Source organism: Delphinapterus leucas, chromosome 11 (genome assembly GCF_059928025.1).
Source record: "Delphinapterus leucas isolate spDelLeu-1000000601 "Yukka" chromosome 11, BTC_Dleu_Yukka2, whole genome shotgun sequence".
Taxonomy (NCBI): Eukaryota; Metazoa; Chordata; class Mammalia; order Artiodactyla; family Monodontidae; genus Delphinapterus; species Delphinapterus leucas.
In genome coordinates, this window is record NC_143139.1 from 10,475,021 (window position 1) to 10,502,716 (window position 27,696).

A 27,696-nucleotide genomic window follows, 5' to 3' on the forward strand; every position below is an offset into this window, starting at 1 on the left:
ACATTTATTGACATGGGGAGCTGTGGGGCTTAGCTAGAGGGATTGTGTGACAATAGCAGGTGTCAATGTACCATGTACCTCATCCTGGATAACATTTTATATATGTACGTGTATACACAGCTATGAAGGAGTGTTTACATTAATATCTCAGAGGTGAGGTTTTGGACGATTTTTAACTTTCTTATTTACATTTTCACGCACTGTTGGAATTGTGTTCAAAAATCATGTTTTTTATAATCAGAAAACCAAACGGTAAATGACATCCTCCTTTCTGTCTGGATCCCGTGTGCAGTTTCAGAGGACTGCAAGATGCTGGGAGTGAATTTCCCCACATCCAGCTGGTTTCGAGTTGCTTGCCCTTCAAAAATCAGCAAGTGCTTCCCAGCACACAATCCAGAAAGAAGCACATTAGGGACGACTTGAAGCCTTGGATCTTCAAAGGGAAGTTGTTACTACAGGGGGTAGATTAAGATGTTCCCAGAACATTGAGATAAATCTCCATTTAAGAGTAAAAATTAGGAAGAATGGAATGGTTGGTTTGAGCCTCTGTGGTTGTGACCACCTGAAAAAGAGTCACCAATGGGTGGCAAAGGAGATGTAGTGTCCCCCAGCTGTAATTAAGATGCTGGGGTGTAGTCACAGGCAAGCATGGCTAAAGTGAATTTATTTATTTATTTAACAGTGTGAAAATTTTAAAAACTTATTTAATTAATTAATTAATTCTTGGCTATGTTGGGTCTTTGTTGCTGCACGCGGGCTTTCTCTAGTTGCGACGAGCGGGGGCTACTCTTCGTTGCAGTGCCCAGGCTTCTCATTGCGGTGGCTTTTCTTTTTGCAGACCACGGGCTCTAGGCACGTGGGCTTCAGTAGTTGTGGCACGTGGGCTCAGTAGTTGTGGCTCGTGGAATCTAGAGCGCAGACTCAGTAGTTGTGGCACACGGGCTTAGTTGCTCCGCGGCATGTGGGATCTTCCCGGACCAGGGCTGGAACCCCTGTCCCCTGCGTTGGCAGGGGGATTCTCAACCACTGCACCGCCAGGGAAGTCCTAAAGTGAATTTATAAGTAGAAAGATGAAACGGAATAAATTGCACTGGATAGCCCTGGAATTTGCCTGAAGTATAGCTGAAACCAAAGGAGGATGATCAGTATGGGGTCTGGAAAAGGAGCTTTGTGTGTTCGTCAGTGTTTAACCCAGTCCTGCTAGGGAAGAATGGCTGTGAATCCTATGACCACAAGCTCTGCCAGGTTCCAGAGCCTTGAGACACCGCTCTACATACCACCCACAAAGAGTCAGGTGGATCTGGCGTCCATGTGTTTGGAGGGGGCAAATCACCTGTGTGTATGTGTGCCTGTGTGAGAGTCGTGAGGATTTGAAAGAGGTCTGTTCAGTCCTGCAAGACTTAATGGTTAAAAATAGTCAACCAATTATCCTAAAATTTAACGAGAAAGAATTTCCAATGAGGCTGAATGTTTGAGTCACTCTACTTAGTGTTTGTTGGTTTTCACCAAGAAACAGTGTGTCTCTGAAAGTGTTATAACTTGCTCTCAAAGCTCACTTCGAGAGGGTTCCTATGTCTTGTGGGCTCTGCTGACCGCACGGCCCCAGTAGGAAACACATTCTAAGACCCCCCCACGGCTGAATGTCCAGCTTTGTGCCCCCTTCCCTGACAATGTTCCTCAGGTAAATTTAAAGATATGTCTTAAATACTTTTCTCACAGCTGTGGGGGCTTAGTGAGCAGGGTGCTCTGAGCAGCCCCTGAGTTCAAGGCGAAAATCTTGAAGGAGGATGTGAGATTCCCTTACTTGGGGAACACAGGGTATGTAGTTAGCATCCATCCACTGGGCTTGCTGCCTTCTAGGCAAAGGGAGGGATAGTCAGCCTTTAATTCCTTATAAATATTTAGCCTTTTACTTGAAATGGTCCATTAAGCAGCAGGAATAATGTATTCATGAGAGGTCAAGTGGAGAAGGTGACATACCTTTAATATCTACCTTCCAGAACGGACTACAGCTGAAATTAGTTGGAAAAAGGCAGTATCTTTTCACTTTTTTATTTTGGTCACAACTGCTTATTTGTTTCTTTGTTATTCTTCTCTGGTTATGAATCTGTAACCAAGAAGACATGGATCTGGAGGCCTGTTCTTTTAGCCATTCTGACCATCCTTACACATACAACCGCCTGAAGAATTGATCACAGCGATTAGTAGCAGTCTGGTAACTGTCCAAGGTGGCAGGGTTGGCTCACTTCTCCCTCCAAGTTCAGATGTCATTGTCAATGCAGCCCTCCCTCTTCTGTAATACATGCATCATACTGCTTTGTTAGTGAGACTTTCCACTCAGATGGGAAATAGCCAACAGCCCGTATCCTTGGAGGCTCTTGGAGTTTCATCAGTGTTTTCTTTCAAAAGCAGTTTCAGGGCAAGCTCACTCAGAGACAAGAAAGAGGAAGATGCAGGGGGGACTTAGAGAGTTCTCATTTTATGGAATTATATGAAAGTATCTCACTGAGAGGAATTTAAGAAAGTAAACAATAAAAGCAGGAAAGAAACAGCCTGTGGGAGAAATAGACAGGAGCACAGCAGAAAGAAGGAAAGAGGGAGGAAGGTGACATTTTTGGTAAATCCTCAAATTTCAAACTATTTTTCATTTGACTTTGGAAGATACTATGTAACTTTCATTTCAATCTGTTTACCTTTCAAGCAGTGTTTTCTAAAATTACCACTGACATCCCCTGCACATATACTAGCTTTGGGGAACATGCTTGACATTCTTTTTAGCTAACTGAGCAAAATCAAGTTCAGGTTATTATTAGTTTTCTTTCCTGGGGGCGAGAGGGGGCCAGACCTACCTTAGATGATCTCTCCTTGCATCTTGTCCTGAAGAGCCCTGGATTTACACATCCATCTAAAGTGTTTACGCCACTTCAGACTCAAAAACCTGCCCCAAATGGCATTGTGCCACAAGTGGATGCCTATTGCTTCAGAAGGAGGGGGCTTATTCCTGTGTGTGGGTGCAATGCTGTGGCACTGGGCAAGAGGGGACATTCCTTTCTAGGGCCTCAATGAGGTCAAATGAAATTTTGCCCAGTTCTTTACCCACGTGGAAAATGAATGTGTCTAATCCAAGTAGGGGAAATGGGAGCAGAGAGGAGAAAGGTAGATTACCCTGAATGGTTTGAAAAGACTGTGTGTTGCAGACAGAGTGACATTCTCCAGTCCCACGTGGTTTTAGATCCCTGAACACTTTACCATCTGCAGTCTCAGAACTGTCGGGCTCACGGCCAGGAAAAGAATCAGGCTTAATATTTTAATCACATCCAGAGGCAGAGTCAGCTGGAGCTTCAGCTAGAACAGATCCAATTTCCTGCCCAGACCTGATAACTTTATAAAGAGAGCTCAGTGGCATTTCAAGGGTTAATTGCGAGCCTTTAGAAATCCTGGACTGGCATTTATCTTTTAAAAATACAGTAGGTCCTCTGTATCCGAAGGCTCTGCATCCATGGAGTTGACCAACCACAGATTGAAAATATTCAGAAAAATTAAAAATTCCAGGAAGTTCCAAAAAGCAAAACTTGAATTTGCTGTGCACCGGCATCTATTATGTAGCATTTACTTGTATTTACAATTGTTGACTTAGCATTTACGTTGCAGTAGGTATTACAAGTAATCTAAAGATGATTTAAAGTATATGGAAAGATGCGCATATACATGCAAGTACTATGCCATTTTATATAAGGGACTTGGGCATCCATGGATTTTGGTATCCTTGGTGTCCTGGAACCACTCCCCCAAGTGGATACCAAGGGACGATTGTATTTACACAACCGCTGTGTGTGTGTGTGTGTGTGAAGAGATCAAAGCATTTAACATTTTCTCTCCAAACCCTAAACATCTCCAGAAGTTTAAAGGAATGTGAGATTCACTAGGCCCTGGAAGGCTATGACACGGACTCACTTTAAGTTTGAATTGCAGGAGGGCAGATTACTCACTGACCCCCTTGCCAGGTGGTGGGAGAGGAAAAGTAGAACCGTTCTCTGAGTTCTGTCTTCAGAACCCCTTTCTCAATCCACTGCCTCTCCCTTTCAGACCCAGTGTGGGAATCCAAGAATCCAGGAGGACCAAATGACTCCTCTGCTCAAGTACCATAAGGGAAGTTTCTGCTTTTTTCCTCTGTTCATCTTGAGAGGGAAGCAGGAGAAAGATTGCCCCAGGTTTCTCTTTAAAAAAATGCAACCAGACCACATACTCCTCAGCATCCCTGGACTCTAGCCCTGGATCCAGCCCCCCTGCACATGCTGCTGGGGGAAGGGAGAGTTTGAAACTTGCAGAAGGCCTTGGAGGTGAAAGGCAAGCCAACAAAGGATGGGGGAAGGCCTGGGGGTGGGATGGGCTGGCAGACTGCATGCAGCTCAGGTAGGCTGTGCCTTCATTCTGCCCTTACAGCCGTGAGGGTTCCCAGGTCTCTCCACCAGACACCCCGACTCTCGAGGCTTAGGCTGCTCAGAGATCACGGGACTCTTAACCCACTGCTGGGAGGGGCTTTTCTCAAACAGACATTTTTATTATCAAACGAGTGATGGAGTATGCGTGTGTGTGTGTGTGTGTGTGTGTGTGTGCGTGTGTGTGCTGTTTCCCCATTATTCATTTCAGATAATATTCCCTCCTATCCATTAAAAAATGTTTTTTCCTAAAAATCAAAGTAATGTAGGTTCATGGCAGAAGAATTGGAAAATATAGAAATGTGACCCAGAAGAAACAAAAATTCACCTGTAATTTTACCACCTAGTTTTATAAACATTTTGTTGAATAGTCATCCGTCCCTTCTCTATTCTTTTTTTTTTTGCGGTACTTGGGCCTTTCACTGTTGTGGCCTCTCCCGTTGCGGAGCACAGGCTCTGGACGCGCAGGCTCAGCGGCCATGGCTCACAGGCCCAGCCGCTCCGTGGCATGTGGGATCTTCCCGGACCAGGGCACGAACCTGTGTCCCCTGCATCGGCAGGCGGACTCTCAACCACTGCGCCACCAGGGAAGCCCTCTAGTCTTTTATGGAATATAAATTCCAGGAGGACAGGGATCTTGCTCACATCCGTGACCCCATGCTCTGAACAGTGCCTAGTGCACGGCTACGTGCAAATGCATTGGTTGGATGGATCAATAAATAACTCTAGGAGAATAATATGACTTGAAATAAGTTGTCATGATACAGCAGCGAACAGCAGAAATAGAGTTGCTTGGATGTGGCCGACTTGGAACGCAGCTGCTCCTGCTAATTTGCTGTTCTCCTTGGGTCAGTTACTTCACCTCTCTGGGCCTGGGTTCCTTCTTCGGTAAAATACTCATTCTAGTTAATATTTATCAAGTGCTTACTATGCACCAAGTGTTGTTATACGCTCCCTACGTGTATTTCTCACCATAATGTACTGTCTACCCCACTTGTGCCCGAGAAAATGGAGGCATGCAGTCACATAGCTAAGTGGTGAGCAGCTGGACTCTGGACTCCAGCGGACTCCTGGCCTTGGGATGACATGACTTCTAGGGCCACTCCCGACTCCACTGCTGAGTGAGAGAGGAGTGAGGCAGAGAGGTGGCTGGGATGATCATGCCCGAGGAGCTCAACTGTGGAGCAAGGTCCAGGGGGTTATTACCTGGAGGTCAGAGAGCAAAGTTCTTAACTAGACGACTTCCTCCCAACTGTGAACCTGAGGAGTCTGGCTGGGCGTTCACGGAGCATAATTAAAAGGCCATCCAGCCAGCTCTCCACCACTGAGAGGCCGGGTTCTGAGGGCTCCTGGTGTGTTCCCTTCTTCATCCCCAGCCACCCCCAGGATGGTGCCCAGGGCCAGGCAGGGAAGTAAATCAGAAATATATCTGATCATTCCCGACCATGAGCAGCCTCGGATGCATTTGGTGGGGGAGGAAGAATGGGAGTCTCGTGGGATGATTAGCTAGGATGTCAGTGGGCAGGGCACTGTCCCCCTCCCTGCCCCCCCCAGATGAAAGTGTGGGCAGATAACCTGTGTTTTGCTTGTATCCATGGTAACCAAGTCTCCTTTTTGAAGAGGAGGAATGGGCTTCGGTAAACAGATCTATTTGTGTGACTCCTGTTACTCATTTGAAGCAATGTCACTCCTTTTTCCACTGTGGTCTGTGTGTCTGAGTCACAGGGAGCCTAAACTGGCTCTTCTGAATTGATGGCTCCCTCCCAGCCTCTCTTGACGGACTGCCAGCTTAGCAGGGCGTAGCTTACCAACACATTTTTTTTTTTTTTTTTAAGCCAGACTGATTCATAGAAACTCCTTTAAAGCACAGTGAAAAGAAACCGCCCATCACACACCCCAGCACACCAGCGCAGGCAACTTATAACCTCGGGAGGCCAGCCCTCCCCTCACTGTGGTCACAAACCTCAAGAAGAGCGGACGCCTGCCACCAGCTCCTGTCACTCTGGGCACCTCGGCCGCTGGACCCTCAGGTAGGACAGCTCCCGACACTGTGCGGAAGCCCAGCGAACTTTCCTTCCTTCCCACTGCTCTCCTCCTTCTGACCTCACTGGAGCTCTGCTTTTTCTTTTTTCCTTTGCTATTTTTCCATGACCCTTTGAAATGAACCCTACGAATTTTTGGCTAAAAGTGGGCCACCGAGACAACTTTTTCCTTAAGGTTCAGTAAAATCTAGTTTGACGGGGGCCCCGGGGGGTCGGGGCCATGGGGGGGGGCTGGGCTGTAATTAGGTCTTGCAGGAACTGGGTTCTTGTTCTGAAAGCATGATGGGAGCAGGGACTTTGGAACAGAGTATTCCAAAGATTGGTACTAGCTTCCTAGGATACCACTAGCGTATCCTTTATGGGTTTTCTTTATGGAGGAACCATGACGTACCTTTGAAATGACAGAGTGTGCTTGCCCGACGTTGTCAATTCCTGTTTTATGCGAAGTGCTTCAGGACTTGAACTGTTTCTCTGTGTGCTGGTCTTTTGGGGTGATGGTGGATAGAGATCTGCATTTCAGTTTATTTTTGTGGCTACTTTTACTGCTGTCCTTTGGTTTGTTCATTCACTTTTATTTAAGTGTAAATATTTTTTCTTTCCATTGGATAGGAGGAGGGGGTTGGTTTGTTTAAAGAAAACCGTTAGAGGGAGAGAGAGAGAGAGAGAGGAAACGCTTTCTTTCAAGTGGAGTTTGAAATAAAACGCAGGACGGGTGCCTTTGGTGAAGTTGGGAGCCTGACGTGGATTCCAGAGCTCTCTCTCTGGCCAGATATGGAGGATGGGGAGAAGCAGGAGGGAAACTGGGTTTGGAGGGGAGGGGAGGGCAGGGCAGGGGAACTTCATCTGTCCCTGTAAAAAAATCGCTTTGTGCTTTCACTTCAGAAACCACCAAATTTTTGTGCTGAGTTGAAAATATGGCATATCAGAAATGTTAAAATCATTTTTTATTTTAGGTGGATGTGGGATTTTTTTCTGCGGGGAAGGCAGTGATTGTTTTGGAACATTTATCTTCTCACTCTTTCCAAAACATGGCTGTACAAATGCAAACACTCGTGCTAATCATGAAAGGAATCTGGAAAAGGAAGACGAGTGATTTCTATTTGCTTTTTTTTTTTTTTTTTTTTAAGGTTAACATTTTGGTGGAGGTGTGGCCCATTTCAATATAGATACTGGTGTATTTTTTTCCCCCAGGTAAACAAGGTGAGGAGAATGACAGGATTCAGCTTGTCTGATGAAATTAGGCTTTTTCTTTGGAAATGTAGTTCGTACGAAGAGAAGATTCAAAAGTAATCAGCCTACGTACCTGGTACAGGCAAGGCGCTTGGTAAAATTGCCCTCAAGGGGATGATTAAGTTAGTGCAAGGGCAACTTTTCAAGATGCAGGGAACTCCCGTCTTTGCTTGAAATGTTGATTATTTCCCAGTTTATATGGACGTGGATTAGGGAAGCCATTATTAAGTTGATGGTAGTGGTATCCTAGGAAGCTAGTTCAAATCTTTTAGTCTGTGCAGGTTAAAACTAATAAGCTAGATTTAACTGGTCAGCAAATAGACAACACTGACAATTCTGGGGGCGTAAACCGTCATCGTGAAATTCATTATTTGTGCGGCATCTCACTTTACGCTGGAGTTTTATAAATGAGCAAGTGTGCTGCGTGTTATTGCCTGGGGTTTGACGGCAATTTAAAGAATGCGGTTCTGATTCCCACCTTCCCCTCTTCCTCCAAGAAATAGTGAGAGAGTTCCGTGGCTGAGGGAATTTTTGTGGAGTTCAGCTGTGAATCTTTGACAAGACTGAACCGGGAGGGTTGTTTTTCCTCCTGCCCTCAGAGGTGGATCAAATTCCACCCCAGACTCTGAGGACTGGGGCGGGCGTGGAGCACTGTCTGGAGGGCCGCAGGATGTCCGGTCTGGCGTCCTGGTCCAAGGACCCTCTGGATTTTACATTGTTTGAGGGTAGGACACTGTCTTGGGAGTTGGCAGAAGGCCATCGAGGACCAACCCAGGGCAGATCACATCCCAGAGCAGATGCTGGCCCCCTCCCAGGAGTACAGGACAGCCTCTAGGAGAGGAAAGACGTCCCCTCCACAGACCGCAGAAAAGACTGTGGCCTTCTCTACTCTTCCTGCTTCTCTCCTCGGCCAGACTTGGCCCATCCAGTTCCCAGGGACATCCAGACTCTGGGGGACCTAGAGAAGGAGCTCCATAGAGGCCACCTGGGGCATGCAGACCCTCTTGGCTTGGACTCGGTGGCTCTGGGGGTTTCAGCTGGTACCAGACCCCCTGGGACCAGCGGAGAGAAAGCAGTCAGAGACCTAGAAGGCTTAGAGGTGAAGCAAAATGGCTTTTCTGTAGACTCCTCAGAGCCTGACAGGGAATAGACCCGAAAAATGGCCTCAGAAAAGGGCACAAGGCAAATATAGTTACATTTCATCCTTGATTTTGTGCCCTGAGTTTGCAAGGGATCTTGGAAGTCAACCCATTCATTCTCTACCATATGCAGAAATCTTATTTTCACACCACCTTGGACGGATGGGAATTTTACATTTCCCTAAAATTGCCATAGAAGAGGCTTGGTACCTCAGAAGGTACTGCCGTGCTCTCCCACCTTTGCTGGATAGCTCTAATTACTAGAGTTTCTTAGATCCAGCAAAACTGGCTTCTCTATAACTCCTATTCTTTGTTCCTAGCTCTCCGGTTCTGAAAATACCCATTCTATTTTCATTGTTGTTGATCCATCCAATGCTCCTTATCCTCTAAACACTTGACCCTTATTCAATATTTAATGGATAAAACTTGATGCATCTGTATTATTATTATTACGACCTAAGATTCAGAAAGAGCAGGGAGCATTTTCGAAGCTTTGAAACCGTGAGCATAGTCATCCATATGCAAGTGATCTGATTCTGAGGTCCTTAATTTTCTAAACACATGCATATGGTTCCTTCTTGAACCGACCACACGTATACACATAGCTGCCTAGCACAAAGGCTCACAGCCATTTGGGACTCTCAGATATACATACTCAGAGGGACACACCCAGTTACTACCACGAGGTCATGGTTAAATCAATCCAGTGCCAGAAACACAGGCTTCTGACTTGGCCTTCTGGGGCCGGTCCCTTAACTTGGTCCATAGTTCACGCAGCCCACGCCTTTCCACTGTTAACCTCCTGTCCTAGTAAGTACAGGAACAGGCTGCCAATCAACATCACCTCGATCTAATTGCTGGTGGGCAGTCTGGACGTCAATCCATTGAAAAGAGCTCCTAATCCTTAACTAATGTAGAACTGGAATTTTCTGACCGTAAATGTCCCTTTTCCAATACTTTTTCCAGTTCTGCCCAGATGACCCTGGATTTCTATTCAGTAATCAAGGGAGCCCAAATACGCTTCCAGTTAGGAGTTTGCTTGAATTCCCAAAACCCCACTCCCCAAACATGCACGCCTCCAGACCACTCTTTGTAACACTTCAGTTACAAGTCATTTCTCTCAATTTAATTGGGATCCGCTGATACTGAAGCACAAGGATAAAAGTAGAAGCCCTTGGGATTGCTGTGTCTCTCTCTCCCTTTTTAACAAAACATTTGGGTCAACCTTTCCTTCCCTGCTGTGGAAACGGCATTTCTCTGGAGCTAAAATGGACTCCTCTATTCTTGGGGCCGTTGGCCTTACACAGATCTGGCAGCTTTCATATTTCCCAAGCCTGGTTCGTGAATTCTCTTTTCCAGTGGGGTAATTAAAATTGAGAACCCGCTGGGCTTGGGTTGAAATCGGTGGCATGAATCCTGGGGTAGGTGCAGGATGGCTGAATAGGAGGCCCGAGGGGCCGTCGTCTTGTCCCGACTCTGCTGTGTGATGTGGGCAGGACACTTGTCTTCTCGATGGAGGGAACTGAGCTTGGTGGTCTCCACGGCCCCTTGTGGCTCTGAGACCCTACTCTTCTAAGATCCTACCATTCTTGTCGTGAGGAATCCCTCGGCTCACGCTAACAGCAAGCTTAATCCGTAAACACTGGTAGGAAAGTGAAATGAAGCCACGTGTTGCATGGGAACAGGCATCTCACGGAGGACGGAGGACCCAGGCGGTCTCCCTCGCTTCATACGCTCAGAGATCCCTTAGGGACCGGGTCCGCGGGCTTCACCGTCGGGTAGCAGTGAGCATTTACCCAGGTCTCGGAAGAAAGGTAAGAGGTTTGATTTGTGAAACCCGAGGAGCACCCGCTCAGATAAGCAGGGCCAGGCTAGCCAAGCCTTGTGGGGATATTGACAACAGCAAGGGATCTGCCAGGAGCCGGACCAGGCTCGGGGAAATGTGACGAGCTGGTCTTGTTGGGAAAGGAACCCCACCTTCTTGTCAGGGAGGGTGCGGCCGCAAAGGTGTGCATGAGAGCTGATGGAGAGCGGACGTTGACGAGGAAAGGGGAGGTGCCAGGAGGAAGGGGGCGGGGAGCAAGGGGACCGCGCGGGTTTCCTTAGGCCTGTGTGTCGGGGGAGGAGGGGGGCAGATGGAAAGGCCTAGAAGAGGGAGAAAGTGGAAAGAGGAAGCCAGGGAGAAGGAACAAGGCAGAAGTGTGAAGATGCTGCACTCTTGACTCACTCCCTCAATGCCTCGAGACAGTCCTTAGGGCCAAGTATTCCTTGTTTCCCCTGCCCCCCCCTCCCCCGCCGTGAATAATCTTCTGTTGCTCATGGACGCAACGTTTGAGTTTCCATCGAATATCTGTGCCAACAGGGCGGGGATCTTCCCCGGGGACGTTTCTTCCCTTTACAGAAGGGTCATATCAGGGCTGACAGCAGAACGAAGTCCTGGGTACTTTGATGTCTTCTTTGAAATAATCAAAGACCCTGCCTAGGAGGCTAGGTGCGGGGAGCTGGGGAGAGGTTTCCGCTCCTGAAACCAGGGGTCGGACCAGCCAGGTGGGTCCACATGTTTCAGAGAAAGGGTTGTGAAGCTGAGACCTCATGCTTCCCTTTGCCCGCCATGCTTCGCTGGGGAGGGGGGCTTGTGCTGTAGGTGGGAGCCAGGATGGAAGGTTTGAAGCTCGTCTGAGGTAGGCAGTGGCAGAGGGGCAAGGAGGGGCGGAGTCGGGTTTGGCCGGGGCAGGCTCAGCTGGTGGCCCCTCTCAGCAACCTAATGGAAAGAAGCAGCGTCCTTCCAAAGGCCCTTCGTTTCTTCCAATGGCGCTCTTTTGAGGGGTTTTGCTGACCCTCTGATTAACTAGGAGGCGGTGGGAGGAACAGAGTGAAGGGGAGATCCGGTGGAAGTTCTAGAACTTCTGCCCCGACGTAGGAGAGAAAAGCTCGTGCTGCAGTGGAGAAGGCCTGACCTGGAAGATGCCAGGGGGTGGGCTTCATCCTGACGCTGCCTTCACTCTGGAGACCAGCTTTTCCTCGTCTGTCGAGGAACTGGACTGAATAACCTCAGCCCTGCTAAGCCACTAAAGAGCCAGTTGCCCTTAGAAAGAGCAACAAAGTCCGCAGCCCACCCCAGGCACTGAGGCGGCCCTGGCTGCACCTGCATCCGTCTGGCCCTGCCACCTCCCGGGCTGTGGCCCCGCTGGTGCAAGCCTGTTACTGCCACCTACTGTCGGACCGCCCCCCTGCCAAGGGCCCCTGGGGCCGGGCCACACCTTGATTTTCTTCCCAAACCCTAGTTATTATCTTGGCAACCTCTCCCTCGGAGACATTCTGGCCGCCAGAACACTCCTCTTTTGTTAGGAGCAGAAGACAACGAAGCTTCCTTCCTCGCCCAGGGGACGTTGCCCGATGGCCTGACCAGCTGTGGGCCGGGGCCGGGGACACAGGCTGGGCCCGGCCTCGCTGCCCAGGTCTGGCCGGAGCCTTGGCAGATGTCCCCCAGATCTAGCCACTCCCCGACACAAAAGAGGACCAGGGGAAACCAGAGAGAGAGGTTATTCTCTTTGGGGACGTTTGGAAAGACAAGCTTCATGTTGCTTGTTTGCTTCTAGCAGAGTTGCTGGCCCTCAATTTCTGTCCGAGAAGCTTCAAGCCCATTTCGCTGGGCCGAGCTTCTCATTTTCCATAAAGGAACACAAAGAATAACCAACAACTGTACAGCCTTTGCTCTGTGTCAGGCAGGAGCCCTTCAGTCCTCGCACTAAGGCTACGAGGTCTGCAGATCACAGTTAAAACGGGCTGGAGTTTCAACGTGCTTGAAATAGCTTACAATTTTATATGTCAACTATACCTCATTAACACTGAATTTTTTTTTTTTTAAAGTGGTGCAGTCAGGAGTTGAACCTGGAATCTGTGCTCTTTTTGTTGTGCAATACTATGTCTCTCTAGGAGCTACTGTCCAGAGAGGGTATGTTATTTTCCCAAAGTTAGCAGTTAGTCAGAGGCAGAATTTTTATGAGAATCTGGTTTTCAAATAGGTGCTCTTTTTTCTTTCTTTCTCTTTTTGTTCCCCTTCAATAGCATCCTCCTACCCCCACCCCCAGTTCCTCATCCCTAACTACGGGAGAATCATGCTAGTCGACAGCAGCGCCGGAAAAACATCACCTTTTCTATAATAACCCCCGTAAGTGAGAGCCCACATTTGGGAGGTGCAGTCCCCTTACCCCACGACCATGAAAAAATAGTTGTTTTCTTTGGCGCATGTAGATTCCTGCTACTTGATTGCTCATGTTTCTCCTGGTCATAAAAACTGCCCTGTGCACTTGAAAACATCAGACCCTGGAATGATGTGTATATAGTGAGGTACAGCTTGAAATTCTTTCCTTCCACACCAAACATCAGACATGCAGAAGCAGGAGGAAATAGCCCTTCAGGATTCTTCTTCTCCACATGTTTCCCACGGAGAAATTAATGCCCCCCTCTCCCGCCCCTACATAAAAACAATATTTAGAATGGAAAAGTACACTTGACATAAAACAGCAAGAACAATGGTCAGAAAAGCTCATCCAAGGTCTCATCCACTCAGCCCTGCCTTTAATCCCAGCCTTTTCCTCCTCCGGATACATCCTCTACGGCTGCTCCCCAAAGAGAGTATTTCCTTTTCTGCTGGACATTCATTTTGCCAACCCAAATGATCCTCAGTGGGAAAGAAACATATCAAAATAAACCAACAAAAGCAAAATGATCCTGATGTGTAGAGGACAGAAAGGCATTCGTGCTACCACCCTGTACAGTGTCCCCAGGAGAAGCACAGCCACAGTTTGGGGTATGCCACGAAGGAAGATGGGCAGATGTGGGCTGACTCATGGAGATCGTATGACCAGGAGTGGCTTTGCCTTTCATCTGGAGAAAGCACTGTGTCTTGGTCTGAGAAAGCGTTCTTCAAAGTCTGCAGGTACCCAGAAAAAGATGGGGATTTCACTGACAGCATCAATCAATGAAAAGACGGAGTGTGTCCAGCAGTTGGGTCATCTCAGGACAGTGTTATGACTTAGTGAGATTTGGGGATCTCAGGTGATGTCCTCTGGCTAATCCTCTGATAACCTGGAAGTTCTGCTGTTAGAAAAATGCTAACAAGGAAGCCTTAGACAAAGGGCAGAAGTAAGATCAAGGTAGTCATTGTCAAGAGCAGCCTCTGATGTGTTGTCAGGACCTTTCTAATGGAAGGGGGTCTTGGTAAGTAGTGAGCTCCCTGTGACTGGAGGAGTTTAAGCATGATTTAGGTAGTTCCTTGGTGTAGATTTATAGATGAGTTTCATGCATTGGGGAGGAATTTTAAAGTCCCCTTTCAGTCAGAGATTCTGTAATTTAAAGAGGTAGATAAGGAAGTTAAATACACAAAATAGTATTTAGAAGTTTAAGATATTTTCTTTGCATTTACTTGTTTCTTCTTGAATGAAAGGGAACAAACACACATATAACCTTGAATATTCAAATGTCAAAGCTACTCGGAGGACTTCCCTGGTGGCGCAGTGGTTAATAATCCACCTGCCAATGCAGGGGACACAGGTTTGAGCCCTGGTCCGGGAAGATCCCACATGCCGCGGAGCAACTAAAGCCGTGTGCCACAACTACTGAGCCTGCGCTCTAGAGCCCGCGAGCTACAACTACTGAGCCCTCATGCCACAACTACTGAAGCCCGAGCACCTAGAGCCTGTGCTCCGCAACAAGAGAAGCCACTGCAATGAGAAGCCCGCACACCACAACGAAGAGTAGCCCCTGCTCGCCACAACTAGAGGAACCCTGCACACAGCAACGAAGACCCAATGCAGCCAAAAAATAAATAAGAATTAAAAAAAAAAAATACTCAGGAAATATTCACAGAGTTTGCCTGTAGTAAGATGTTCAATACATAGTTACACTAATATATAAATAATTTCTAAAACTAATACAGGACTAAAGTTCACCTATATAAAAAAGGGGGAAACATTTTCTCTGGAGAATTCTGTTGTTTTTTTATGAAGACTTCAGTTACTTTGACATTGATTGTTTTTCCACAGAAAAGAAAATATTGCCTTCCTTGCTTCATTTATTTTCTCGCTGAACAGATACATTGTACCTGTCATAGACAAGCTTCTCCTTTCAGGAACTTAGAATCTTATGGGTGGGGGAGTGAAACATTTCCACAAATAATTCTGTTACTAGGCGGGTTGCCACCAGTGATTTTAATAACAGGAGGAAAATGACTACTTCTGTTTGGGTTTAAAATTCCTCGGGTTCCCAGGGCCAGCGTGAGGTGTTTGGTGGGATAGGGAGGGTGGGAGGGAGACGCAAGAGGCAGGAGATATGGGGATGTATGTATATGTATAGTTGATTCACTTTGTTATAAAGCAGAAACTAACACACCATTGTAAAGCACTTATACTCCAATAAAGATGTTAAAAAAACAAACAAACTGGGATGAGAGGAAGGAGTGATGGGGAGGGACTTTGGCATCTGGTCATTATTGCTCCTGTCTCCCCAGAAAAGCCTGGGCTGTCTTCAGCTGCCAGGGAAATGACTAAACTGTCTTTGGCTAGCCAGCGCGATCCACAGGCTTCTCAGAAAGCTATCCTGTACCATCTGGGAGAGGATGCCTCCACTTTGCCTTTGTCTGTGAGACTCTCACACACTCCAAGTGAATCACAGACATTTGAACTCTGTGGGACCCCCCCCCCCACATTGCTCACACAACCCCCAGATCCCTGTTTCTGATTATGTGACACCTCCAGTCTCTGGCGAGTTCTTCAGTGACTCAAGCCGAGGATTTCCATCACTTCCTTTGCTGGAGAAGTAGGTTTGGGGGGTTCTATTCTGTTGTATTGCTCCCAATTATTGTTCCTTAGACCACCCTCAAGCGTTGCTTCCCCTAGACTCTGGTCGCTGCTCAATAAACTCACAGACTCCGGGGCAGAAAGAAAGTGATCTGACCCCTAGCTTAGCAATCACAGAGCCAAATTACTAACATCTCAATTGTCTGTTTAGAAGTCAATGATTCTCAAAGTCTCTGCAGTATGAGTTACCCATCAGAAAAGGAAAGGTGTCCACAGAGGCCTGATTAATTTCTCCTGGTCAGAACGCCCTAAAAGTGTCAGGCTACCTGAAAAAGACAAAGAGAAAGGCAGTCTCAGGGATATGTTCCTTTGATTCTTTCTTTTTTTGGGGGGGGGGGGTTGGGTATAAGAGGGAGGCAAGAAACCAATAAAGATTTAAGTGGACGGAGCCAACTAGAGAGGGCGGTTATCTTTCCCCCTAACATGAGTTAGTGATTTACAGCTCCAATCACCAGCAACCGTGATCTTCAGGCTCATTTTCACTAACTGTAATAAATGTCCTATTAGCAAAGAACTTCATCCAGACCTAGAATGGTCAGTGGCTGTGAGGCTTGTATCGGGGACAGGAGTGTAAAGAGACCACCGCCCTAGTGTGGTCTAGGCGATGCGGGGAGAACAGGGGAAGCGTGGTCAGAAACAAAGATGGCGGTGGTGGAGAAGGAACCGGCGGGCCTGTCCGTTAGGGCAGAAAGAACAGGAAAGGAATAAAGAGAGCCTGTGTGTGGCTCTAAGTCGCTAACCTCCATTTCTCTTAATGATCACTTCTCTCTAGAGTCAGCATTCATGCCTCCCCTACTTTTCTCAGTTTCCCACCCAGCCCCACGGGGCCCTGACCACCCCTGTCCCCAAGCTTGTTGGGTAAATGAGGGTAAAGGGGGCGATCCTACTCTGCTTCCAGTGGTGGGAAGAGAAATGTGTCCCTGGCACCCCACATAGAACAGTCAGTGGACATCCTATCCCTTGAGAATGCAGCGGATTCACTAGCTCTGGTGGCCTGGGTCCAACTCCAAGAACCACAGATCATGTTGTTAGGGAAGTCCCAGCAACCACGTGACAGACTTTGGGACGTTCCCGAGCACCGATGCTCTGTTGGGAGGAAGGTGTGGCGCCCAGCTCTTTAGAACCTCCATGCCGTTATCCTCTACTGCCTGGCTTGAGCTGCCCGGCTATGACTAGGGGTCTGCTTTCCGTTGGTGCGTGCTATCTATAGCATTTTGGAGAGGTGGGAGAGAGAACTCAGTTATTGTTTTAGTGAAACATACTGCCACGAAAGAAAGTTGTAGCAGCCAATACTTCCGAAGATATAAATGCTCAGAAATGGTCTCTTTTTGGCGCTTTTATCTGAAGCAAGTTACACACAAGGCCAGGGAATGAGGCTCTCAGAAATCTTCCCTGCCTGTGAAGGGTGTGTGGACCCCGTGGGAGCATGGGGTCTTCTTTGATTTCTACCCAAACTGCTCTACTACTTGATAGGTCCCCACTCATCTGCTGGGGGGCCTCTAGTATAGGGACTGAGTACCTAGGGATGATGCAGGCCAGGAATTTAAGAAGACAGTTCATTCTGTTTCCAAATGTGTTGGGGAGAGCCATTGAAATTAAAGGAAGCCCCTCTAAGCTGACAATGGATGATACTAATAAGAACTTGACAAATTTGGGGCAATGAAAAATGGAGAGGTTACTATATGTGTTATGCAGTAGCTCCAGCTAAGCAGCTCCTACTTCCGGCTGGACACAGCAGCCAAAAGTGGAGAGAATTGTGTGTTCCGTGCACTACAAACACTTGCTAATCCAAGACATTTTGCTCCTTTCTTTGGTGAAAAGATGTGGCATGATTACAGAAATCTAAATACCCTGAAAGAGAGTCGCTTCCTTGCTCGATTCCACCACTCACTCATGCCTGCACCCCACAGGGGAATAATGGTCAGGGGGGACTGTGGGTTAGATCAGAAGTGAGAGCCATTGGCCAGGAACTCGCGCGCCCAGCGGGTGCAGTGGACCAGCCACGGTGAAGGTGCAGGGTAATTGGAAGGCAATTATGTTCAAGTCATCAAAATGGACAGTGTGAGCCAGGGAGAAAGGAATCAGACTCAACTTTGGAGGGTTACAGTCCAATCCAAGGAGACGGAAAACACTGCTGGATCCCCAACAGCATGTAAGGGAGGACACTCAGAACATTTTCCTCGACCTCATTTAAGAGGCATCACTTGGTGTGTTATATTCTGTCTTTGGTCCCTCAACCCCTATTAGGAGGAGGGTGTTTGTAAATTAGAAGCAAAGGAATAAAAAAGTCATTTGTAGAGCCCAAGGAGGATTAAACATGACTTGTTATATAATATTTTTTAAAATAAATTTATTTATTTTAATTTTTGGCCGCATTGGGTCTTCGTTGCTGCGTGCGGGCTTCCTCTAGTTGTGGCGAGCTGGGGCTACTCTTCGTTGCGGTGTGTGGGCTTCTCATTGCGGTGGCTTCTCTTGTTGCGGAGCATGGGCTCTGGGCGCATGGGCTTCAGTATTTGTGGCACAAGGGCTCAGTAGTTGTGGCTCACGGGCTCAGTAGTTGTGGCCCACGGCCTCTAGAGCGCAGGCTCAGTAGTTGTGGTGCACGGGCTTAGTTGCTCCGCAGCATGTGGGATCTTCCCGGACCAGGGATCGAACATGCACCCCCTGCACTGGCGGGTGGATTCTTAACCACTGTGCCAGCAGGGAAGCCCACGTTATATAATATTTTAATTCCCTGCATTCAGAGAATTAATTCATGCCTGTTCCTTTCTCCATGAGGGGTGAGCTCAGGAACTAGTGATGGTGTGAATCTTGGGGGTGCCGGGAGGATGGGTAGCACAGGGCTGAGAAGAGTGAGGATTCTCCTCCTCATCTCTAAGGGGGTGTTCCTAGTGGTCCTCCCACGCAAGGGGCAAGGATTAGGCATAAAGACAATTTCTAAGAGGACCTAAATGATTTTATACACACTGCCTTGTGAACTGGATAGCAGATATCCTATTACTGGCACTTAACATGGGGCAGCCTGGTGACGGATGGACTGGGTTGGTTCGGTGCCAGCTACTCAGTTTCATATAATAATAATAATAATAATAGTAATACTAATAATCACAACGAAAGCGACCCCATTAGTATCTGCCATGTGCCAGGCGCTGTGCTGGAAGTTCTCCATATATGATCCAATGTAACCCTCACATTTCCCTGTATGATTAGCATTGCAACCCTCACTTTACATAGGAGGAAACTGAGACTGGAAGGTCAAACAACTCTATACGATTCTAACTCAACCTCGGTCTAATTCAAAAACCTCTTTTCACTGTGCATTAAAGTCAAGCAGAGAGTTGAGGAAGTGTGCAAGGACCTGAGAAAAGCAAAAATGCATTTGAATGTGCGGGGAGGTTATTAATAGCAGGCACGAAAGCTCCAAGCTCTCCCCTGAAGCCGCAGGATAAACTTCATCATTTTGGTCGTTCACAGTTCCATTGGACACATTTCTACAAAAAGAATCTAGGCGGCAGGAGGTGCTCGGATGGGGAAGGAGGGCGCGGGGTGGGGTTGGAATGGGTCGGGTGGGCAGTGGGGGCCAGTGTCTGCCTCTCATTCCTAGCCTGTCAAGAGCAAGGCCCCTGGGGTTCCGTAGGTCATTCTAGACTTTGAGTGCCTGATGAGGAAAGGGAGAGGAGATCAAAAACATCAGAAGTGTTGGAATGATTGTATCCGTGCTTTCCAGTAAATACCCGGTCCAATGTGAAAGGGGCTCAAGCACACTCAAAGCTTCAATTAAATGAAGTGGAGGGAGAGAGAGAGAAGTGGGACACAGTTACTGGATGTGCACCGCCAACTCCTCCCTGATGGGGGACAGCCACACATCCACCCCGCCTAGGGTGTGAATAACCCGAGTCCTTTCCTTCTGAAGTTCCCGAGCCGGCACCGCCTCTGAACTGTCTTGGGCGTGAGTGACAAAGCACTCCTGTAGCTGACATTAATCAGAATAGCTGCCCTCTCATGCATCCTTCACACTTTCTTTATTTTCTAGGTTTGATGACCCATGGGCTCCTGTCTTCTATTCTGCTGAGATTACGGCTGAACGCTTTTTTTACCCATTCACTTTCTTAATTTCTATGAGTTCTCCATCCCCCCACCCACCGTGTGATGGATGCATTTGCCCATCTGCTCTACTGAGTCCTGAAGGATTGGCATTTGGGTAAATGTCAAGCACAAGTCAAAGGCACATTTGGTCTCTGAAGCTGCATCCAGCCCCCAGAACTGTCATATTGAATCATAGGAAATATAACCCTATGCCCCCAGGTCAATAGCAGAGTCCCTACCATGACACAGCCCAAACGCTCCGGTGCAGTAATACCAGTCTAAAATGTTCCGTTGGTAGATGATCAGACCATTAAACTGTAATTAGGTAGTTATAATTATTGAATATCGAACAGCATTATTATAATAGAAGTTGTGGCTCTCACGTTTTATATCTCATCTGGGAACAAGTTAGTAGCCCATTCAGTCTCTGGGCATTGAGTAATAGCTGCTGGTCTGAGGAAAATTCGATTAAAATCACTGGGTGAGCAGTTTGATAGAAGCGTGGACACTTCCCCAGTGGAAAATAGAAATTTATATGACATTGTTGCACAGAGACCTGGAAATTACAGCTGTGAAAGCCCTTTTAAAAACCAAAGCCCTACTTTTGGCCTCTAAAACACAAACAAAATATAATAATAACAGTTACCATAAAATTTTCTTGTTTTGAAACAGGCTGTATCAGAAGGATGAGTATATAAATACCTGAGAGGCAGAATTCTGTTTCTGTTTAGCTCTATTTAAACAGACGAATAGGTACTTGTGGGAGCTGGGCTAACTAGTTGTCTGCAGGAATTTGTGATGAAATCTTGATGGTTTTTACTGCAGCTCTTCCTGATTTTAGCAGCTAGCCCACCCAGGCGGGAAAGTTGAATTACTGTGTTGAATCTGACAGTAACCTGCCCTTTCCCTTTCTTGTTCTCCTTTCTTTTCAGAACTCTCTTCACTCCCAAGCCATCAAAAAGCCAAGATGTTGGTGTTACTGGCCAGTATCTTTGTGGTCCACATCGCCACCGTCATCATGTTATTTGTTTCCACCATTGCCAATGTGAGTTGTGTTCTTCTGTTCATTCATTCATTTGGAAGTTATTTGCATATTTACATAAAGTGCTACAAAGGACGTTTAAGCCATAATTCCTGCCCTTTGTGAATTTACAGTTTAGTCATGGAAAAAAATAAACACATACTTGCACTTCAGACAGCTAAGTAACAAGTGTCTACGAGAGTGATCCCGCCAGTCTGGAGAACACAGCGAGGCTTCTCAGTGTAGGTGAAGCTTGGAGGACGGGTAAATGGGTGGGGTTTCTCTCTGCTAAAGGTGCAGAGTGAAAGGAGCATGGGACGCCTTCTAGGTGTGCGGGTCAAGGAGCCCAGCAGGGAGGGACAGGCTTTGTTCAGGGCATAATGAGGACACCTGCGTGGCAGGGCAGAGCTTCCTTTCCTTCTGGGGACCTTGATTAGAAGGAGAAATGGGAGTGAGGTCATAAGACACTTTGGTGGCCCGACCGCCAGGTTCAAGATCTGGGCAGAGAGTAGAATGTGAGAGTGGAACTTTGCAAGATTAACCCGATTCCCCTGAATTAACTCAAACAAAACAACCTAAAAATACGGAGGTAGCAACAGGCTCTTCTCTCTGAACCTTGGGCTACTCTGACCTCTAGTGGTAGTTTGCAGGGTCCATTGTGCTTTTCTCAGAAAAAAACAAGACAGCTCCTTGGACCCAAAAACCAAGGCCATCCATCACTAGACAGACAAAAACGGTTCCAGAACCTGTTCAGGTCCCTGTTACAGTTGAAGGATAAATGGGTTTTCAAGTTCAGAGTTTTGCCAACATCGGTGGGTATAATTATAGGCAAGGCTAATTGAAGCATCACTGTGATAAGCTAGAACGCTCACCCACGTGGCCTCCCCCAGACTCTAATTTAGCCGTTCTGTACGCTGCCCCTCAAGTCTCTCAGGATAACAGGTCCGATAAACAACTTCAAACTGTATTAGTGGATGCTCAGTGCTGAATATCTGAATTATCGGCTTCTGATACGGGGCTGGATACAGAGTTGTTTGTTAAATCAAGAGCAGGCAGGCGATTTGGCATCCTGGCCCTGCTTTTCCAATAACTCTCATTTTAACAGACACTCTGTGTAGACAGGGCTGGGTGTTTGTTTTCCATCCCAGAAGGATAAGTGTTTTGCTGGCACTGTGGTGAGCCTCGGGGAACACATTTTGGTCATTCTTCTTTCAGCTGCCGCCACAGGAAGGCTGTGGCTAGACTATGTTATTATGGAATTACTTTGCATGTTGTGACGATCAAGGTTTATCTTTCTGTTTAGATGAAAGTGGCTTATTGATCACTCAGCTATTTTCTCCGTTGCCCTTTATGTTTCTTACTTTTTTCCAGTTGAACATTTTTCCTTAACTTTTTTCCCCTCTAGCCAGGCCCTTCCATGAAACAATCTTGGTAGGGTGTATGAATTGTGCCTCCTTAAAACCAATTTCCTCACGCAGGGTTTCCATTTCTTAGAGCCTTAGAATTTTAAATCGCGATGGTTGAATTACTTCTTTTCTTTTCTTTCTTTAAGTGATGAGGGATGTGAGGCCCAGAGAATGAGGTGACTTTTCCTTGGTCACACGTTCTTCTCTCTCTTTTTTCTTGGGACCTTTGTGACTTCAGTTTTAGTGAGACCTTATTTCCACCAAGAGATGGAAATAAACCATGTTTATGGCTAAATATGGAGTCTTGGTTAAGATTTGGTCCTGACACAAGGTGATCTGTTGTTTCCTTTTCTTTCAAAGCAGGGGGTTAATTTTTAAACAACTTTTAATTTCTTTTTAAAATTTATTTCAAAAAATTTCTACTGGAGTATAGTTGATTTACAATGTTGTGTTAGTTGCAGGGGTACAGCAAAGTGAATCAGTGATACATATACATATATCCACTCTTTTTTAGATTCTTTTTCCGTATAGGTCATTACAGAGTACTGAGAAGAGTTCCTTTATTTCTTTTTGATTTCAGGCCTGGGTAGTTTCAGATGTTGGAATAATATCAGTAGGTCTTTGGAAAAACTGTACTTCCGCTAATGACTGCAGCCACAGCCTGTTATACAGCAGTGAAGGTGAGTACAAAGATATTGTACTCAGTGCTGACGGTTCGTGCGCTCAGGGAAATGGCCAGTCCCTCGGGGACTGGGTAGCCTAACACCCTCACTCCCCCCACCCTGTGTCCACAGATGCCCTCAAGGTAGTGCAGGCCTTCATGATTCTGTCCATCATCTTCTCCGTCATCTCCCTCGTGGTCTTCGTGTTCCAGCTGTTCACCATGGAGAAAGGCAACCGCTTCTTCCTCTCAGGGGCCACCATGCTGGTGTGCTGTGAGTATCAGCTTACCCAGGAAAAGCTTTTCCCGTAGATCTTACCATGGGTGCTCCCGGCAGCTTGAACAGCTGAGCACGTGGGGCAGTGAAACCGCCTTGTACAATTTGTGCTTTCTGGGAGAACCCCTGATAGCTGCTTAGAATAAGAACCCTCGTAGGCTTCATTGTTTAAACCTGGGCTCCCGGGCAGCTACCAAGTGGCTGGAGTCCGTCCATCAGTAGCACTTGTATACAAGACCCTTGAAGGGGGCAGGGATGTGGGATTCCTTAGAAAGATGAAACCACTGCCAGAATGCCTGCGATGATCGCCGTTCCCGCTCTCCTGTCGTTCTTCCCCCACACACGCAGTTTGGTGGAAGGCGTGTTCTTCTGCATCCCTCAGGCAGCCTGCCCTTGTGTGCTGGGGTCCAGATGGGAAGGCTGAGGGGTGGACCCGAGATGCTGTGTTTCATCCACACAAACCAGTGCAGATGTGAGAACTCGAGCACCTCTGATTTGCCAACACAGCCATCAGGCTTGGTTTGGGGCAAATCGACAGAACTACCGTTGGGGGTCCAATTTCAGATTTCATTTTCCCATCGCCCATGAGGGAAATAGGCTCTTCCTAAAATTATAAAATCTTTTTCTTGGTTTTCATGTTAAGAAATCAAACCAACAGCTAATCGTTGTTTTTCGCCTGCAGGGCTGTGCATCTTGGTGGGGGCCTCCACCTACACTTATCACTATGCCAATAACTCTAGAGGCTGGTACCTGGGGAGTCACCACGGCTATTCCTTCATCCTGACCTGGATCTGCTTCTGCTTCAGCTTCATCATTGGCATTCTCTATCTGGTCCTGAGAAAGAAATAAGGCTGCACACGTTACTGGGGATCTGGGGGGTGGGGGTGGGGAGGAGGGAGTCCTTGAATCTGGGAGAGGAGTGGACGTTGCTAAGCAGGAAAAACCAAGAGAGGGAATTGGGGGGAGGGGAAGGCAGGGGGGAGGGGCTGAAACCCAAACATGACTGAGGGGGTCCCGTACTGTCCAGCCCCTGCCCCGGGAGAAAGCCGTGGGCTGGGATGGATGCTCCCTGGATGCAGGCCAGAGGGCCTCCCTCCAGCCTCCAGCTGTTATCAGTTACATACGCTGCCTGGGGCCCCAGCAGCTACCACATTGCTGGCTCTACTTCCGAGGGTGAATTCAGTCTTCAGACCCACTGCACCTAGTAAATATAGCGGTACAAGTTCCGGCAAGGGCAGATACTGTTCTTGTGCGGAATACGCCGGGCTTGGAAGCCATCCTGCCCTTCTGACCCAAAGCAAAACAGTACCATCTGAAGGGCCCTGAGGGAGGACTTTGGCCAGTGAGCCATTATCCCTCATTGGAACAGAGATTTAGCTCTGTGGTATTTGTGACAAAATGGGAGGAAGAGAGATAGTGATTCAGGCTAAGTTGGTGTGTTAGCTAAACTGAGAGAGAGAACTTTTCACAGTGGAAGGCCTGGGGCGTGGTCAGAACCCAGACTAGACCTCACACAGCTGTCCCTCGTGGAGACCTCTTGCTACAGACTTTGCTTGGCCTCTCCTTTAAAGCCAAGGCAGCTCTCTGGAGTTTCTGCAAAGCCACCAACGACCAATTCAGTGGTGGAAGCACCACACAAATTATGGGAAAAAGGAACAATCTTATAGCAGGGTTATGTTAGAGTTATGTTATTAGGAACCTCTCTCCATGCAATCAATGTCTGTTTTAAGTATGGAACGTGAGAGAGAAGGACAAAGACCCGTGCAACACAATCTGTTACTCTCCCTCTAAATTATACACTTTTGAGGAAGTTTTATCTAATTAGCCACATTGGGGATCAGGGCTCCTAGGCTCAGAGACAGCTCTAGCTTTGACATGAGCTGGTGGGGTTGCCTTTCAGAGGTCCTGCCTATCCTGCAACACAGGTGAGGCAAGGCAGTTCTGGAAGCTTCTTAAAATACACACAAACCAAAACCAAACAACAAATCCTTGGATGAAAGGTGCTATATTATTGTCAAGTATTAAGCATACCCGATTTCAGTCACAATAAGAACAGAGTGTCTGTGCTTCCAGGAAAATAAGAAAATTTCCGTGAGAGAAATAAAAATATAGGTGATGGGCAGATATTTTCTTTAAGGAAAATAAACCCCTAAAAACTCTTGTGGTACCCAGTCCGGCGGTAATTGAGCTTGTCTGCTGCCACAAGAGTGTTTCTATATAGGATTGAGAAGTATGGTATTAGTGTGGTGTTCCTGGTTAAGCAGGCATCGCTCTGGCCTGGCGCAGCTATTTTAAGCCATCTCAGATTCTGGCTAAAGGGTATTTTTTTGGTGGAAGACATTTCCTTTACCAATCTGAGAATATCTACCCTAGGGAGAATCTGAGACATCTTGCCTACTTTTCATCTTCTAGCTCCCTCTTCATCCCGTTTCTTACATGTGTTTCCTTTTGGGGAGCTATTATGCCACAGCTGCTGGTATTTATGTAAAAGGACTATTACTAAGTATATTTCTCTATGTTCATTCTGGTTAGGGGAATGTTGAGAGCTGGCCACCAAATTATCTGGGCTGTGGGGTAAATTGGTTGGCAAGCAGAAACTGTGGGATAGTGAACGTTTAAATTATGATTTAATGATCACATGATTTTAGAAGGCTGCCTTGAGTGCAGAAGCAGATTTACATATCAGATAAAGCCCAAAGAGATACTAGCATTGTGTTAAAAAGTCAAACTGTGACTGGAGTGAACCATGTATTCCCTTGTCTTTTACTTTGTTTCTGTGCCATTTATGTCTCATGTAATTTGCATTACATTGGTGGGTTGTTCTAGTACTGTATTTGGCTTCTTCTTTAATAGTTTGGTATTTCATATACTATAATTGTAAATATTTTGATACAAATGTTTATAACTCGAGGCATATAAAAACAGATTATGATTCCCTTTACCGTGTGAATGTTTTCTTTCAAAAAATGTAGGAAAAATATGGGTGATAATGACATTTATTCCTAATTAAGTTGTCAATCGGTTCGATTTGGACAAGTTGGCATTTATCAGAGACATTAAGCTACTTTCTGGAACTGAAAGTATAGTTTTATCTTGCTTTAATTAAACCTCTTAAGCAAAAAATGGAACTTTATAAGCTAATACATTAGAGAGAGGTTATTATCTTGAATCAGAATGGGTTATGACATTAACAAATGAGATGCTTGTACATTTTCTTTGAAGTAGCGAACTCCTGTAACGTGTCTTCAACATATAAAGCAATTCACGATGGTATGCGTCACATACATTTTCAGGAGCCCATTCATTGCATTACCTGGGGCGTAATCTGTATGGACTCTATGAGAGAAGGAAAGATTGGCGGCTTTCTGGGTGCAGTAAGGACCAGAATGAAGCGTGGAAAGCAGGGTTGGTGCTGTGTACCCCAGCATCATGTCAACGCCAATACGATAAGAGTGGCTTTAATGTGGAGTAGGCCATCTTTCACTCCCCTGTGGTCTTGGATGAAATAACTACACACAGAGTAATGCACAAAAAAAAGACACAATGGAACCCGAAAATAAGACTTCAACATATTTTAAGTTAAATTAATCAAATGGCTTTGATAGCCTCTTAGAGACCTATATGAGTCACTTCCAAAAGTTATCTTCTTAAGCTGATTGTTTGGGACTCAGAGCATATTTTCCATAGAGACAATTTACAACCATCTTACTTATCATATGGGCTAAAAAGACTTTTGTAAGTCTAGCCTGGAAAAGAAGTTTCATAATGATTTGACTATTATTGTTGTTTTCAGTGGGAAATGAGTTAGTTAAATTCCGGAGCCTGGAACCCTCTGTTGCCCCTCCAGGCCCTTCATGGTAAGAGGAGTATATCTGATGCAGGGGGAGATGGACATATGGCTGCCTGGGAATCACTCTTCCCCGGTCATGTCAGAGTTTGCCATTGAATATAGGAGAACATGGCATTTAGCATGACTCTGGCTATAAATATACATATATAATTTTGTAAACTGGGTGTTCTTAAGCTAGGACTGCTTGTTCCATTCTCTGATCTCATGGTTTAGAATCAATCTTAATTTTCCCACTTTTATTAGCATATCAATAGCTTAAACCCAGTTTACCTAGGAACTTTAGGATGATTCTAGCTCCTTAGTATAATAATTGACAAGCTTTTGAAAATGATGAAACCTTACTATTTTGGTTTGATTTCACAACTTTTCCTCCCTCTCGTAAAATAATGACAAAGGGCACATATATCTATAATTTTTAAGGTGAATCAAGTGGTTGACAGTGGTGGGGCTGGGGGCTGGGAGAAATGGGTGAACTCTTTGGGTTTTTTTTTTTTTAGCTTAAATAAATTGCATTTAAAAAAAATGGTATTAAAAAGGTATACTTTTCAATTGGTGATTCTGATGCCTGACATGATACAAGTTGATTGAAATAGAAAAAAAAAGTAAAGCTGTTTTGAGTATTTGGGTACAATTTTGCCATAGCTCTTGAGGTAACTAGCCATTGCAAAATCAGGTTTTGAGCATT

General features: G+C 46.4%; 1 protein-coding gene across 2 annotated transcripts; it reads left to right on the plus strand.

Moving 5' to 3' along the window:
- Positions 1-6,308: 6,308 nt before the first annotated feature.
- EMP1 (epithelial membrane protein 1) lies at positions 6,309-26,100 on the plus strand. 2 transcript variants are annotated; one of them, XM_022577072.3, is made up of 5 exons: positions 6,309-6,469; positions 20,729-20,841; positions 22,804-22,903; positions 23,018-23,158; positions 23,844-26,100. In XM_022577072.3, the coding sequence occupies exons 2-5, from the start codon at positions 20,764-20,766 to the stop codon at positions 24,008-24,010; spliced, it is 486 nt and encodes a 161-aa protein (XP_022432780.2). In that variant the 5' UTR covers positions 6,309-6,469; positions 20,729-20,763; the 3' UTR covers positions 24,011-26,100. The 2 variants fall into 2 exon arrangements, with proteins under 2 accessions (XP_022432780.2, XP_089776467.1); XM_089920341.1 differs by lacking the exon at positions 6,309-6,469 and adding an exon at positions 12,919-13,021.
- The last annotated feature ends 1,596 nt before the right edge of the window (positions 26,101-27,696 follow it).